Source organism: Castanea sativa, chromosome 6, assembly GCF_040712315.1.
Source record: "Castanea sativa cultivar Marrone di Chiusa Pesio chromosome 6, ASM4071231v1".
NCBI lineage: Eukaryota > Viridiplantae > Streptophyta > Magnoliopsida > Fagales > Fagaceae > Castanea > Castanea sativa.
This window is the reverse complement of record NC_134018.1, coordinates 6992501-7009510: the sequence shown is the minus strand read 5'-3', so window position 1 is coordinate 7009510 and position 17010 is coordinate 6992501. Positions and strand designations below refer to the sequence as shown.

The 17010-nt window shown below is 32.7% G+C and overlaps 1 protein-coding gene and 1 long non-coding RNA gene across 2 annotated transcripts; both read left to right on the top strand.

The window, feature by feature from the left end:
• Positions 1 to 6432: 6432 nt before the first annotated feature.
• On the top strand, positions 6433 to 13982 carry LOC142641468 (uncharacterized). The gene is made up of 3 exons (XR_012845406.1): positions 6433 to 6755; positions 12858 to 13169; positions 13857 to 13982. It is a non-coding gene; the product is annotated as an uncharacterized LOC142641468 (long non-coding RNA).
• Positions 13983 to 14037: 55 nt separating this feature from the next.
• Positions 14038 to 14984, top strand: LOC142638985 (exopolygalacturonase-like). The gene is made up of 2 exons (XM_075813066.1): positions 14038 to 14369; positions 14614 to 14984. Exons 1-2 carry the CDS (start codon positions 14082 to 14084, stop codon positions 14839 to 14841), a joined length of 516 nt encoding a protein of 171 aa, XP_075669181.1. The 5' UTR covers positions 14038 to 14081; the 3' UTR covers positions 14842 to 14984.
• Positions 14985 to 17010: the final 2026 nt, after the last annotated feature.

The following is a 17010-nucleotide window of genomic DNA, read 5'->3' as shown; positions in this document are numbered from 1 at the left end:
CATGGGTTTCAATACATTAGAGTAATTAGTGGAGATTATTAGGCGTATCATCAGCACAAAAAAAAACAAAAACAAAAATGGCGTTAAAAAAAAAAAACTATTATTTAACACTTCTTCTTTTAAATAGCAAATACTTTTTAGAACTTACCAAAAAAAAAAAAAAAACTTTTTAGAAATATGTCTATTTATAGTATTTGTAAATTAAAAAGAAAATGATTCTTTAACAAAATATTATAATTCAAATCAATTTTTTTTAATATGTCTACCTATAGTATTTGTAAATTTTAATATTTCAACAACTAGTTTTTTATTTTTATTTTTTTATTTATAGAAAAACAACTAGTTTGATTAAAAAACTAACCACATTAAAATAATACTTAACTTATTATCTCATTAATTTATTTATTATTAATCATTCTAATATTAAACTACCCCTCACTGGTTTTTTTTTTTTTTTTTTTTTTTTTTTTTTTTTTTTTTTTTTAACGCATAGAAATTGGAAAGTCTCAAAATTACGTCATGTAAACCTATCCTAATCTTTGACGGAGAAGATAATAAAAATTATCCTCCTCCTTAATACCTTCCTTCTCTTATTCAGAAAACTCTCTCCCAACCTAATTGAGTTAACAAAAGTTCATCCACATAATATCTAACCCATCAATTATAGCTGAATTATAGGGCAGATCATGCATCTGGCCTAAAGTGGGCTTCACAAAAAAGATGGTGCTGATGGTTTGACTTTTATTGAGTGGATTCTAATTCCTAATTATTTGATTTGAATTAATAAGGTTCAAAATAGAAAATGAAAAAAATAACTGGTTCCATTTGGCGGGTAATAATGCTAGTGGTATAGAACACATTGCAAGCAATTTGGTTACGTTGCTAAAAGAAAAAATTTAGGTATAATACCCTAAGGGGCACAACATAAATTTACAACAATTTCACAACATTTCAAAATTAAGCTATCACCTCACATATGGACCATTAACAAAAGAAAAAAAGAAAAAAAAGAAACTAACTTTATTTTTGGATGGAAGGAGATAAAGGGAGGGAAAAGAAGAGGAGAATAGAAGACGATTAATTAAAACTAAATTTTAGTACACTCCAGCCACTTTCCCCTTTATTCTCCTATCCTTCCCCTTCATTTCTCTTCATTCTAAACATAGCATATATTGTAGATTTGTGGTGGGCTCAAGTGTGAGAAGATAGGCTAATTTAGGAATATTGCTGAAAAATTATCGTGCAGTCTTTATTGTTATGTTTATTCCATTTTTATCTACAAAAATTCATTATAAATACTGAAAAACTACAACAATCAAATAGCAGTAGTAGTAGCAAAAGTAAAAAAATATGGGTTCAATATCAGTTATTCGTTGTGTTTACCTAATGTTCTTATTAGCATGCATTTCTGAAGTTGGGTTAGGAAATACAGTTTTTAATGTGATGGAAGATGGTGGTGTTGCCGATGGAAAAACTGATAACAGTAAGGTAATTTTTGCTCAAGCGAATTAGGATAATCTTGAATCTTTTCTTAGGTCAGCAGCATTGAAGTATATTAACAGAGCAATGTTATTGTTTTATAATTTTGTTATTGTGTGTGTTTGTCTTTGTAGGCTTTTGAAAGTGCATTTAACAAAGCTTGCCAATCTGAAGGAAAAAATGTTGTATTAATCCCACAAGGAACATATATGTTGCAGCCTATAGTGTTGAAAGGCCCATGCAAGGGCCAAGTGGAATTTCAAATCATAGGGACCTTAAAGGCTCCTACAGATAAAGCATCTACAATTAATGTTGACCATTGGATCACCTTCCAATATATAGACCAGTTGATACTCAGCGGTGGTGGAAAATTGGATGGCCAAGGTCCCTCTGCTTGGGAAGACAATACTTGCAGTAAAGATCCAAATTGCAAATCTCTTCCCATTGTAAGTTTTTGTTTCAACTAATCCTTCCTAAATTGGGTTAAAAAATGGCGTAGCCCATAATCATGTGTTTTGTCTTGAATCATTCATTTTTGCATCCTTTGGTTCTTTTCACCCAGTGGACTTTTCTATAGGTCATATAGTTTCACATTTCGACAATCTATATTTTTTTTCCTTGTACTTAGAAAATGTTCGTTTTAAAAAATGATTTCATTTTCTTTCCTCATTAGAAGATTTTTCTATCTAATTTCTTTCTTTACCATCTAATGTTTTGTGGTTGTGTTAACCCCTTTTTAAAATAATAATAATAATTATTATAAAGAAATTTACTTAGTTTATTAAGCTATTAGGTATATTTGATTTATTAAATTATAGGGTACATCTTAAAAGATCTTAAAATTTTTAAGGTACGTCTTATTAACTTATTATAAATATATATATATATATATATATATATATATATATATATATATATATAAAATAGGTCAAATAAACCACAAAATTTAATCAAAACACTTTCTAAATTGTAATTGTGTTTGAGATGCATATTATTCACATTGTGTTTTTCTTTTATGCTTTCCAGTCGTTGAGATTTGATTTCGTCACCAATTCAAAGATTACTAGCCTAACTTCAATCAACAGCAAGAATGCCCACATTAATGTTTTTGGATCTAAAGGTTTAGAATTTCATTACATACATATAATAGCACCTGAAGATAGCCCCAATACTGATGGAATACACATTGGCGCATCTAGCAATATTCAAATCACAGATTCGACAATAGCCACCGGAGATGATTGTGTATCAATGAGTCCTGGTTCTATTAACATAAACATTAGGAATGTAACATGTGGCCCTGGTCATGGAATTAGTGTTGGAAGCCTTGGTGGGGGACCTAATGAAGAAGATGTTAGTGGATTAACAGTGACTAATTGCACCTTGATTGGCACTCAAAATGGCTTGAGGGTCAAAACATGGGCTAAACCTTATGCAGGCAATGTTTTCAACCTTACATTTGAAGACATTATCATGGAGAATGTCAGCAACCCCATCATCATTGATCAACAATATTGCCCATCTCGCAAATGTCAAAAGGTACCAAGCTCTTTTCCAAATGATGTTACATATGCTTGTTCCTTTTGCATAGGTTTTTGGTTTGACTATGTTCTTGATTAAATCATGTGTTATATAAAACTTCTTTTACCATGTTGGTGATCTTTTTTATCTACAGGGTGACTCTCAAGTTCAGATTCACGATGTTAAGTATAGAAACATTAGGGGCACCTCTAGCTCAAAACTTGCAGTTGCTTTTGATTGTAGCAAAAGCAAACCTTGTGAGAAGATTGAGCTCAAGGAGATTAACCTAAGTTACCACGGGGTTGAAGGACCTGTTGCATCCTCATGTGTCAATGCCAAAGGTATTGCTAATGGTTTACAACAACCCCAATCTTGCATATAGCACTCCTACTTGCAGCACCTTGCTTGAAATCAAGACAAATTGAAGACGAATAATCTAGCACTCTTAACCTACATTCTTTTGATAGTATATTGTTTTGTACTTGATTTGAATGCTTACCTACAAGAAATGTTGTAGGCGGTGTATTCCACTTCGTATTTGTAAATTGTCAGTTGTTTTGAATTTATTTTTTAGAATGTAAAATAGTGTTCTAATTTTGAGCTTGGAAATGGAATATGAAAATGTTTTCTTGCTTAGGTTTAGACTAATGGGTGCTTGGTTATTAATTACAATGAAAATGCTTGTAGTTGACGCAATAGAAGAGAGACCAAATTCATATGTATAATTGGGAAACTTGAGCGAACCATACCTTTGAATTAAAATAGAGAAGAATATCCAATGTGTCCAACTTTCATACCTATGGGCAACACATGAATCATCAGATTTTAGGCGGAGTTGTTTTGAAATTTGATTTTGAATTTTGATTCTAAAGAAAAGTGCCCTTGAAATTTTAAGGTGATGTGTCCATTTTGAGTTAGTGTTACACTTCCAATTAGGGGCGTTCATCAAACCGCATAAACCGCACAAACCGCAAAAATTGCACCAAAACTGCATGTAAAATGACATAACCGCACTGCACTGCAAGTAATAGTGCACCACACCGCATGGTTCAGTGCGGTTTGTGGTTTTACATTAAGAAAACTTCATAAACCGCACCGCACCACACCCTCTCTATATATTAATATATTTAATTATTTTTATATATTATTATTAGTTTAATAACCCTATAGTTTAAAAAAAAATTGTTTGATAACCCTAGCAAGTGTTGATTAGGAAAGCCAACCCAAAATAAAGATCAACTAGCTCAATAGTTTAAAACTTGGATCAAAACAAAGGGAAAAATTAGTTTTGGATTGGATAGAAAAAGCCCAAAATTTGAAAAAAATACTAACTTCAAATCATTCAAACCGCATCTTATACATTGCACCGCATATGTGACCGCAAAAATGAGATGTGGTGCGGTTATGATTTTGGCTAAATTTTAAACCGCACTGCACATGTGACTGCAAAAATAAGGTGCGGTGCAGTTATAGTTTTATTTAAACTGCACCGCAAAGTGCGGTGCTAAATATGGCCTAACTTCTAATTAAAGGAGAACACTTCCATGTGTTTTATCACTTTATGTGCCTAAAAACGTAAACCACTTATAAATTACTGAGAATTCTCTCTAGTCTCTCTAGTCTCTCCAGAGGGATTTAATATGTTTTTACAACATTAACTCCTCACTTAAAAAGGCTTAGTTATTCTTATGGTTTAATATGATTTAATATGTTTTAATGTAATAGTTATTCTTATGGTTTAACTATTCATTAGTTTGGTTATGTTTTTATTACAAGAAATAGTCATTCCTAATGAATAACTATTTTTTAAAATGATGAATAATTATTTATCTCTAAAAAGGATATAATAGTTATTCCTTTGTTGGTGTATCAATTTATAAAATTAATACATTTTCAAATAACAAACTTTTCATATGCTCATAACAATTATAAAAATAAAAAATCATAAAAAATAACTAATCTATCTTTCAAATTTAAAAATATTATCTTTTAGAAACTATAATTATATGAGTAAAATATTTCCTAAAATATATCTTAAGTTTGTTTTAAAATGCTTTCATTCCATTGTTTTTAGTGTTTTATTATTGTGTTATTACCAAACAAATGAATAGTAATAACTAATAAGTATTACATTACAATATTTTGTATTCCTTATAATATCTATTCCTATTTACCATTATAGTATACCAAACATGTCCTTATTAACCACAAAAAATCTCCAACTCACTTAACTTATTTAATTATTCTAATATTAAAATAAATACCTCTACACTATTCTTTTTTTCCATACTCTAATCCATCTCGTTTTTGTGTTTGGTAAGGTTGTATTATTATTATTATTTTTTAAAATTTTTTAAAAGCATGGAAGTTGGAGAGGCCAAAAATTACTTCATGTAAATTTATCCTAATCCTTGGAAGAGAAGAGAAAATAAACAGGGGATTTTTATATCTGATTCCTCAATACCTGCTTCTCAAAAAAAAATTCAATACCTTAATTCTCTTATTCAAACATTCTCCCAACATCATTGAGAACCCCACCATATTATTGAAGTTTATATATACAACTTTTGCTTCATATAAATTCTTCTTTTAATACTAATCTCTTTGCACCTCCCTCCTCCGTCCTTTAGCTTTTTTTTAAAAGCTTGTTAGAGGGTAGCAGCTTACTTATATTAATTTTTCCCCCAATTTGTTACTTGCCATATTTTAGGTAACCACTTTTCCTTTTCACCAACCTTAGATTTCTAATTATAAAATATATTTCATTTAAATGGGTAACCACATTAGATTCCACAAATATAGGTAACCACGGTAGCTTAAATGGTATGGGTAAGTTGAAGTATAAGTAAATGTGGAAGGTTTTTGGGTGTTTGGTTATCTATATTAACTCATTTACCCATTTTAGGTAATCTGCTCCCAATGCACTTAGCTTTTCTAAAATTATTATAAAGCTTTGTTGTGCCCCTTGCTTTATATAATTATTTTGTAACGTAATATAATGTATAATTCATTTCTTACTATTTGTTAAAAGAGAATATATTTAGTTTAGTTGTTTTTAGAAGAATTAGACTCATGTAGTCAAAGGATATAATTGTTGAAATGATTTATATCTATATATTACTAAAAACTGAAGCGTAGCATTTAATATTACTATGCTCACATTAAGCCACATCAACAACCATGTCATTCTCAACATCTTTTCTGAATTTTTAATTCAATTTAAAAATAATATTTGCCAATTTTTAATTCAATTTCCAGCCCTATCCCTACTTTAAAGTCCACTTCTTATACATTTAAATCCACTATATAGCCCAAGCCCACACTCAAAGCCCTTTCAGCTAACTCTCTTTGTCAAACCTGATTGCTTTTCACGGTTACAACTCATGCAATTCCCTTTCCTTCTGTTACATGGAGCTCTATCTCTACTTTAAACTTCAGCCCACACCCAAAGCCTTCTCAGCTAACTCCTTTTGTCAAACCTAAATGCTTTTCACGGTTACTACTTATGCTATTCCTTTTCAGGTTTAGTTCCTTCCCCTTCCCCACCTGTTTCAGCTTCTGTTCTATCGTTTCACGTTTTGTTTCATCCACCCCATATCACGGTTTCAGCTTCTGTTCTACTGTTTTCCTCACGGTTTTATCTTCCTATTCAACGGTTTCAGCTTCTATTTTCGCTTCTAACGCCAGCCTCTCTATCTTCCTTCCTCTCCTCACATCTATATAAATACTTATGTAAGCTGGGTTGTTCAGTTGAGGTATTCCTATATCCCAATACCTTTTGTGCTCTATTCTTTTGTTTGATGGTTTTTTTCCCCTTTCAGCGTTTGTTTCTGCCTATTTCATGTTGTGGTGTGGATGGTTGTTACGTTACATTTACTTTCTAAATCATTTTTGTTGGGGTGTTGAGTTTGTTACTATGTCTCTATCTTTTTCTTTACCACTCTCTGAATGGTTCCCCCTATTGTAAAGCTCATACATGTATGGAATGGTGGCCACTAAATTAGTAAAGAGTTTGTGTTTTCTCTTTAATGAGATCCCTTGTGAAATGTTTCCACTAATTTGGATGGTTCTCCAATTGCATATGAATTATAAAGTTGACACATAAATTTCAGGGTCATGGGATAAGACCCCAAGGTGTGGAGGCTATCAGATTTGAAGTGCTTGGAATCAATTAAGGCACATGATGATGCAATTAATGGGTTGGTGGCAAGTAACGGGATGTGTATTCTACTTCAGCTGATGGGAAGATTAGAGCTTGGGGCAGGGAAGGGAAGAATTCACATGTTTTAAAAGGAATTTTGGACGGTCATAAGGAGATTTCGATTGATTTTGGAGGGTCATAAGGAGGATGGAAAATGGGTTTATGGAGGAGGGCCAGATGGGTTTGTGATGGGGTGGGAGGGGAGCATGAATTTTGAGAGTTGGAAATTAGTTAATGAGACAAAAGCTCATCAAATGGCTGTCCTGTGTATGTGTCAAACGGGGGAGTTTTTGTGCAATAGCTTTGCTAATAAAAGTATTGGTATATGGAAAAGAGAGGCTTGGGGTTAAGGAGGGGAAGAATTCACATGCTTTGAAAGGAATTTTGGAGGGTCATAAGGAGGTTTCGATTAATTCAGTTATAGTTTCCGAGGATGGAAAATGGGTTTATGGAGGAGGGTCAGATGGGTTTGTGATGGGGTGGGAGGGGAGCATGAATTTTGAGAGTTGGAAATTAGTTAGTGAGACAAAAGCTCATCAAATGACTGTCCTATGTATGTGTCAAACGGGGGAGTTTTTGTGCAGTGGCTCTGCTGATAAGAGTATTGGTATATGAAAAAGAGGGGCTTGAGGTAAGTTTAGTAAAGTTGGAGTCATAAGTGGCCATGAAGGTCCAGTTAAATGCTTGCCGGCATCACCAAGTAATATTGGTGGTGGGTTCTTGCTCTATAGTGGAAGCCTTAACAAAAGAATAAGAGTTTGGTGGGTTCCCAAGAATACTGCTAATTGAGATGATCACGATACCTCTTCAATGGAAATTGCAATGAAAAGTTCTAGTATCATGATGTGTTAGGAAAATTTTTTCATGGTTTGAGTAATGAAGCACTGGGTCCCTTTTTTCAGTGTCTGCTGTGCATCCAAAAGTGGTTTTGTAGTTGCATATTGTCCATAGTCATACAAATATCAGATTTGGTGGAGAATCAAGTGCTTCACATTTACAATATGTTACAAAATATCTAAGTGAGTGGGAAATATATTTGGCTCTCCAGCTAAGGAAACTTTATCTAATATACGAGTAACACAATCATAGGTCCATGACTAAAAGAAAGAAAACCTCTTTACTATTTTAAGCTAAAGTAACTTCAAAAATTTTCTTTCCTTCTTCATTTACCCTCTTCTTAGTAGGACCACCCTTTCTTGGCCTCACACTTAAACATGCAGCTCCCATTTCCACCATTTTAACGTCTGTGGACAGTTTCTTATTGCACTTATTAGTGTTGTTTTGTTGTGCTTGTCTTCGAGGTCTAATCCTTGTGTATTCAGGATCATAATAACCTCTTCCTTTGAATTAAAGTCACCAAGATAGACTTTAACACTTCACAGAATCAAGTCAAGAAACTCGCCCGGACCAATCCTTCACCCTGCAATTCCTCAACTACATCTTTGAATTATTATACGCAGAATTGATACCTTCATGCCCCCATCCTAAACACTTCTACTATCTGCATATTTTTTAACTTATTAATTTTTCTTTTTCAGGCAGGTAATTGAAACAAATCTAAGGAACATTTAGAACACAAAATATCCTCACAAGGCATCCCAATACATATGGGAATCTTCGGGTTTCTTTTTTTTTGGATATATTTTTTTTATTATCTGCATTGAACAATTTGCTAAGTACATGTTTTGTTACAAAGCATGGATTAATATTGTTAGGTTTTAAGACTTTAGGATCTACATGTATTAGAACTTTAATGTGTAACGTTGGCAAACCATGATACAAACTTAGAGTCTAGATTTAGGATGCTCAAAGTGTGTTTATGTGTAATGTTGGAATTGAGTGTACTACTGGATTTATTGGATTAAATCAGCAAGGCTTGATTGATCGAAAATTAGACTCGATTGAGCGAATCTCGTGCAGATTTTTTTTTTTCCAACTCAACCCAAGCCCGTTTGACGTGTAGGGTTTTATATTTTCTGTCTCATATAAAAAGAAAAACTTTAGCCACGTTTTAGAGGTTGTTGATATGCTGTGTGTGTGAATCTTCTGTGAAATCTAGATGTGCTTACCTTTATACACACTTAGGGTTATCAAGATCAAGATTGATGTCGAGAACTTGGTGATCTCTTCAGTTGCTGTTTTCAAGAGCTTAAAGAAAAACACAAGGAGGAGAACTTGTGGATGCTGTAGATCTAAGAAAGAAGTAGTCCGTGGACTTGAAACTGTCACATAGTCGTGGTAATAAGTTTTCTACACGAGGTAGCAACAAAATGTTAGTGGTCTAAGTTTTGTTATAAAATTTTCAATTCTTTCATAGTTGATCTATTTTACCTTAAGTATAACTAGGTTAAATCCTCACCAAGTTTTTTACTGGTTTGGTTTTCTTGAGTTATCATATCGTATGTTATTTACTTTTCCGTATTGCTTTACATGATATGATTTGATTGTGTTAACCTAGATTTGAATAATTTAACTAAGTAATCATTTGGCTAAATAACTAGGTTAAACAACTTGTATTTTAAATGGTCTAAAAATGTACAAATACATCAAGTTGCTGATCATATTTGCATTTTGGAGAACTGTGTGAGTGTGGTTTCTATGATAGGTTACTTTCCCTATATTAGAATATTGTCTTAGAAGGAAATCGAATACTTACCTTAAACTTGACTTTAACGGAGTCCACTTCAGAGATGTATTCACAAAAATAGTACGCTTAAATGGCCATAAATATTTGGAGTCAAAACATTTGCATCACCTTTGTGATTGTGGGATTAGAGTTTTCACTTTGTTGTTTGTCTCCACTTCTGTGAAACATTTTGTGTTAGTGTAGATTGGTACCCACGGTAATTGGATTAAAGTTTTTATTTTGTTGTCTATCAGCCCTAAATAGCCATACGTCTCCATCGAAGTCCCTCAAATGGTGCCTTAAGCAGTAAACTGTCTGTCTTAGTCATTTTTAGCTGTGAGATGTATCCCAAATTATTTTTGAGTTTGGAAAATTCTTTGGATTTTTTGTGATATTTTTTCTTAATGGGCACGTCCTAAACTATTGTAGGTGTGATATTTTCCTCAAATTGACAAATTTTAATTAACTGCAGACTTTTTTAAAAATCTATGCCTCTTAAGGTTAAATGAAATGTAAAAAAATTATCACAAGTAAAGTGCAGGTATGCGACTAGTTCTTATAGCTTGTGTCACAGTGCATTATGTTTTCCTAAGTTTTCTTTCATAAATTTTCTTCCATGCAATTGAACTTTCCAAGTTTAAAATATATTATTAAAATTTATTATTCTCTTATCGTAACTATAGAAAAAAGAAACTAAAAGCATAAAAGATAAACTTTACAATAATTTATTACTCACAATTGCTACGGACATCTAAACACATAGCCATGTAGATTGTGATTTGATATGAACTCAAATTCTTAGTTTCAGAACAACTAAGTACTAAACTACTAATATCAAACTAAAATCAAACCAAAGTCATATGAGAGAAAAAGAGGATTTGCATGTAATGGAGAATAAAAAATAAAAAAAAATACAACACCAAAAAACTGAACACATCAACCCAAAGTGGAGGTATCAAAAACACTAATTAAACGCATTGTACAATGCACAAGCAAGTGAAAATAAGTACACATACTTGGCTACATCCTGACCCTCCATGTGGATGACTTTGAGTTACAAAAGAACAGATCTCGGTGAGGGGAATCATGTCGTGCCAATAGCGTGAGTGCCACTGGAGGAAGAAACGAGTTCAATCCGGCATGGACAACGAGCACTACCATGAGAGAGAATCAGCTCCTTTCAGTCAGCAGGTGCTGCAGGACACTTCTCATTGACTAGTATGAGTTTGAACCACCGTCTAGGACACATGTAACATCCTCAGGCCTTACGCTTTCCCTCTCTTCCTCTCTGGTTATCCTTTGACATAGTATAGAGCCGCCATTCAGCGGACTACCTTGACAGAGATAGTTTTTCGCTCTCTCTTCCAGCTGCAGAATGGTACAAGTTGTAGCTGTATTAGGGTTTGTAACAGGCAATGGGGTTGAGACACCTATCTTTGTATAGCCAGTAACATTCCTCGTACTATAAGAGGGGAATGTTGTTGAGCAGAAAAAGGGAGGTTGCTAAGAGAGGAAGAAATTTGGGTAGAAAGAAAAGGGCAGAAAAAGTGTGAGGGTGGAGGGAAGTAAGAATATTGTGTAATACTCAGCTTTTTCTCATAATATTGCATAATTTTATTAAGGATAAGGATACCCCATCCTTCATCCCATTATGGTTTTCTATCCCTATTCATGGGATTTTCCACGTACACACTATATTTCTCTACTGATTCTGTTTTGTCATTCTTTTCCTCTTTTTCAGTTTTACTATAAAAATGTCATTTTTAATACTTAGCAAGTATGACACCCAAATGTACTATTAGGGATTAGATAACAAACACTTGAACCTTTTTGAAACCTAACTTGCACATTCACACATCAACCCAAAACTACAAAAAAGAATAAAACCCCACCAAAAGAAAATAAAAGAAAAAACATATCTATATATCTATATATATATATATATATATATAGAGAGAGAGAGAGAGAGAGAGAGAGAGAGAGAGAGAAATCTCCTTTTTACATGTGAGAAAAATATGAATTGAAAATAGGTGGCTAATGTGGCACAATAAAAGAATATGAAAACTTATGGGATCTGAGGGGCAAGGGCCGAGGTTCAAGTCTCCAAGAGGGAGTTTCACACACATTTACACTTCGACTAAGCTAGAGTAAAATTTTATCTTGTATATATATAGAATATACAAATTAATTACTAAGTTTCCATTATTATATGGTAACGTTCAATTTGTTTCAATGGAAAATATTATGTGAACATGGTTTTCTGTATTTACCTGTGTTTGGTAGTACTATTCAAAAAAAAAAAAAAAGGGGGTAAAAGGAAATTATCTCTTGACTTTCCTTATTTAGCTTAGCATGAAAATATAGTTGTTTTCTAGAAGACTTGGAATGAGATAGATTTGTTTTTTACTTTTGGAAAACAACATGGAAAACAATTTTATCTCAAACCAAGGTAAATAAGGGAAGTCAAATGATAATTTTTTAACTCATTTTAAAGCTGCTACCAATTATAGGAAAATGATATAGTTTTCTTAAAAAAATCTTTTTGGAAATCGAGTCATTTCCAGAAAATATTAATGTCGAAACAAACGAGAGCCACCATAGGAGAAATGGTGCAAGTTGTGGTGGGCTCATGTGTGAGGTGGTACTCTAATTTGGGAATATTGTTATATAATTATTGTGAAGTTTAGTTGTATATATCCCTAGGGTTACTATTACTTTTATTTGATTCTTGTCTATAAGAGTCATTATAAAAGCAGAGAAATCAAAACTATCAAGCAGCAGTACGTGAAGATCAAAACATGAATTCAATATTATTTTTTCGTTGTGTGTACATAATCTTTATATTAGCTTGTATTTTTGAAGTTGGGTATGGAAAAACGGTTTTTAATGTGATGAACTATGGTGCTATTGCCAATGGAAATATTGATAACAGTAAGGTAATATTGGCTCAATAAAATTATGATATTCAAGGATCTCTTATTGGTTGTGTAGCATTGAAGTATTTTTTACTATGCGCGTTTGTCTTTGCAGGTGTTTGAATATGTATTTAACAAAGCTTGTCAATCTGAAGGAATAAATCTTGTATTAATCCCACGGGGAACCTATTTGTTATGGCCTATAGTGTTGAATGGCCCATGCAACGGCCTACTGGAATTTGTGATTATAGGGACCCTAAAAGCTCCTACAGATAAAGCATTTTCAATTAATGTTGACCATTGGATCACCTTCCAACACATAGATGGGTTGATAATCACGGGTGGTGGGAAATTGGATGGCCAAGGTCCCTCTGCTTGGAATGAGAATAATTGCAGTAAAGATCCAAATTGCAAAACTCTTCCCATTGTAAGTTTTTATATCAACAAATCCATCTTAAACTGAATTAAAAAAAGAATGGTGTAGCCCATGATCATTTACATGAGCCATTTGTCATGAATCAATTTTTTATATTTTTTTTATACAAGATAGAATTTCTACTCTACTCTAATCTAAGTGTATATGTGTGTGAAACTCCCTCTTGGAGATTTGAATCTCAGCCCTTGCTCCCACACCCCACAAACATTTATATTTGTAGAGTGACCACCGTACCAAATGTGCGCCATGGTCATGAATCATTTTAGCATTCTATTTTGCTATAGGTCATTTAACTTCACAATTTTATAATCTATTTTTCTTTTCCATGTACTTAGATTAGGTTTTATTTATTTATTTAAAATATTAGTTTCTTTCCTCTTTAACTATAAAATTGTACCATTTAATTTTTTATTGGTCTATTTCCAATGTCATGAACCATTCTTTGCTTTTTGATTTTTATGAAGTTGAACTGTTTGGCATATTTACTTATTAGGTATATTTTATTTATTAACTTATTTGGTACAATTTTTTAGGTACGACTTACAAACTTATTAAAACAATTCCCATTTTTAAAAATGAGTTAAATAAACCACAAAATTTAATCAGAACACTTTTTAAATTGCAATCCTATTTGAGTTGCAAATTATTCACATTGTGTGTTTCTGTTATGCTTTTCAGTCGTTGAGATTTAATTTTGTCAACAATTCATGGATCAGTTACCTACATTCCGTCAATAGCAAGGAAGCACATGTGAACATTTGGGGATGCAATCATATGAAACTTAATCACGTTCATATAATAGCACCCAAAGATAGCCCCAATACCGATGGAATACGCATTGGTTCATCTAGTAATATTGAAATCTTGAATTCGATAATAGCCACCGGAGATGATTGTGTAGCAATGAGTTCTGGTTCTAAAGATATAATCATTCAGAACGTTAAGTGTGGCCCGGGCCATGGAATCAGTATTGGAAGCCTTGGTAGGAATCCTAATGAAAAAGATGTCAGTGGATTATGGGTGACAAATTGCACCTTCATTGGCTCTCAAAATGGCTTGAGGGTTAAAACATGGGCTACACCTTATTCAAGTAATGTTTTCAATCTTACCTTTGAAGACATCATCATGGATAATGTCAACAACCCTATCATCATTGATCAACAATATTGTCCACATGGGAATTGTCAAAAGGTACTGTTCAAATCATGTTCCATATGCGTGTGCCTTTTGCATAGGTTTTTGGTTTTGAGTCAAAAGGTACTGTTCAAAATAATTTTACCTATGCTTGTGCATTTTGCATAGGTTTTTGGTTTTGAGCTACTATGGTCATAACTTACTAGTGCTTTTAGACTCAATTTTTTGGGTTAGGGTTGAGAAAAAATATATGTTATATAAAACTTGATTTATCATGTTGGTGATCCTTTTTTATCTGCAGGGCAACTCCCAAGTTCAGATTCAAGATGTAAAGTACAGAAACATTAAGGGCACCTCTTACTCAAAACTTGCAGTTACTTTTGATTGTAGCAAAAGTAAACCTTGTGAGAATATTGAGCTCAATGACATCGACCTAACTTACAAAAGTGCTAGAGGACATGCAGCATCATCATGTTCTAATGCCAAAGGTATTGCTATTGGTCAACAACAGCCCCGATCTTGCTTATAGCACTCTTGCTTGTAGCACCTTGCTTGATGTCAAGACAAATTCAAGATTTAATAATCCCCATCGTATACTGCTATTTGTCAACATTTCTTGTACTTCATATTAATGCTCACTTCGTATTTTTTGTAATCAGTGCCTTTCAAATTTGCTGCTATATAGCCTATTTTAGGTGATGTGTCGATTCTCTATATATCGTGGAGCAATAACTGGCTTTGTGTTTATGTAATAATATCCTAAAGTGAATAATGCACTGATCTCTCCTATGGTTTTCCATAAGTACACTCCTTATTCCTCTAATTTGGATTTAGAAGCATAGGTTACTTATAATGTAAACTATTTATATATCCTCTAGAGTGGTTGACACCACAGCCCAATTAATGTTGGGTATTGATAGTTATGTCACTTATTTGACCATTTAGCCAAACGATACTCGTTTATAGTTAGTCTTCAGTGTGGTTTAAAATTTTAAATAATTAGGTAAACATTCTTATAATTAATTGAATACGTTATACATTTCCAAAGTAACTTACATGGCATAATTCTCACACACATAAGTGGGATGATTGACAAACAAAATATGAAGTATGACAACATGGTCATGGGCTTTGATTTTAGATTCCTTCTAGGAAGACAACAAAAATTCACAATATTCCCAAGTTAATATATCACCTCACATAGGCCATTAAAAAAGGAAAACTAAATTGCAAATTGTGGTGAGCTCATGTTTGGAAATAGACTAATTTTTGTTCTAAAAGTATTGTAAAGTATTTTTGTGTCCCTAGCTTTCTTGTTAGTTTTATTCCATTTTTATCTATGAAAATTCATTATAAAAACAGAGAAACCACAACAATCAAGTAGTAGTAGTATCCTCTCTCAAAAAAAGAAGAAAAAAAGAAGAAGTGGTAGTAGCAGAAAGCATGGGTTCAATATCAGATTTTCATTGTATTTATCTACGGGGAGACTCTTAAGTTCAGGTTCACTTAGTTAAGCACAGAAACATTATGGGCACCTCTAGCTCGAAAATTGCATTTGCTTTTGAAAGTAGCAAAGGAAAACCTTGTGAGAAAATTGATTTCAACAACATTAACCTAACTTAGCATGGTGCTGAAAGAGCTGTGGCATCCTTATGTTCTAATTCCAAAGTTATTGCTAATGATCAACAACAACCCAGATCTTGCATATAGCACTCCTACTTACAGCACCTTGTTTAAAATTAAGACAAATTGAACTTTAGTAATTTAACCTACATTCTTTTCACAGTATTGTTTTGTACTTGATTTGAATTCTTTTCTATAAGATATATTGTTAGCTGTGATGTATTCCACTTTTTATTTGTAAATTGTAAGTGCTTTTGAAATTTGATTCTAAGGTTGTGTACATTCTCTGTATAATGTGGAGTATATAAGTAGCTTTTGTTTGTGTAATAATTAAGGGAGTCAATTTTATATCAAGACTGTTTCAGTATGGGTAGGAGAACAAAATATTTCGGTACCAATTGATACAAGTCTACCGTTTTAGAATTAATGCTATTAATATATTTCTATTCATACAAGTATATATATATATGTGTGTGTGTGTGTGTCTGTAATATGTTTGTATTTATTTATGTAAGTATGAATTTATGGATTTTTTGTGTTTATCAACATAAAATTTAAAAGTTACATATTTTATAAGCCTAAATATTAGCCTAATTACATTAACTCAATATATTATTTTAAAATAACTTTTTAATAACAACTTATTTTTAATATTTTAGCATTTATATTGTTTTTAATCATTCTAACATTAGAATAAGAATCTAAATTTAATAAAGAAATAGTGTAAAAGTGGACTTATCAAATAAGAGTCGTTATCAAAAGGATTGTGTGTGGTAGCATCTAATCTTCTTTTTTAACAATATTGTACCTCATCAAATTTTTACAAACAGGAGATTAGATGTTGCCACGCATGATCACACTTCCTCTGTTAGTAAATCTAAAGCCAAACCAAACTTCTTCCTCTACAAGCTGCTGCAGATCCGCTGGGAGGGGAAGCTTTCACTGACGAAGTTGGAGTCTATAAAAGAGCTGCTGTGTACATGTGGTGGTTTTAGGCCAAATCTGGAAGTTTTGGTATTAATTTCAACATCAACAAAGCCAGCTCAACGCATGAGAGGCAAGTAGGCAACTGTCT

Bases quoted from the DNA above. Each gene is read 5' to 3' on its own strand.
- LOC142638985 (XM_075813066.1), top strand. From the start codon at position 14,082: ATGAGTTCTGGTTCTAAAGATATAATCATTCAGAACGTTAAGTGTGGC. The intron at 14,370-14,613 runs GTACTGTTCAAA...TTTTATCTGCAG, and splicing joins CACATGGGAATTGTCAAAAG to GGCAACTCCCAAGTTCAGAT.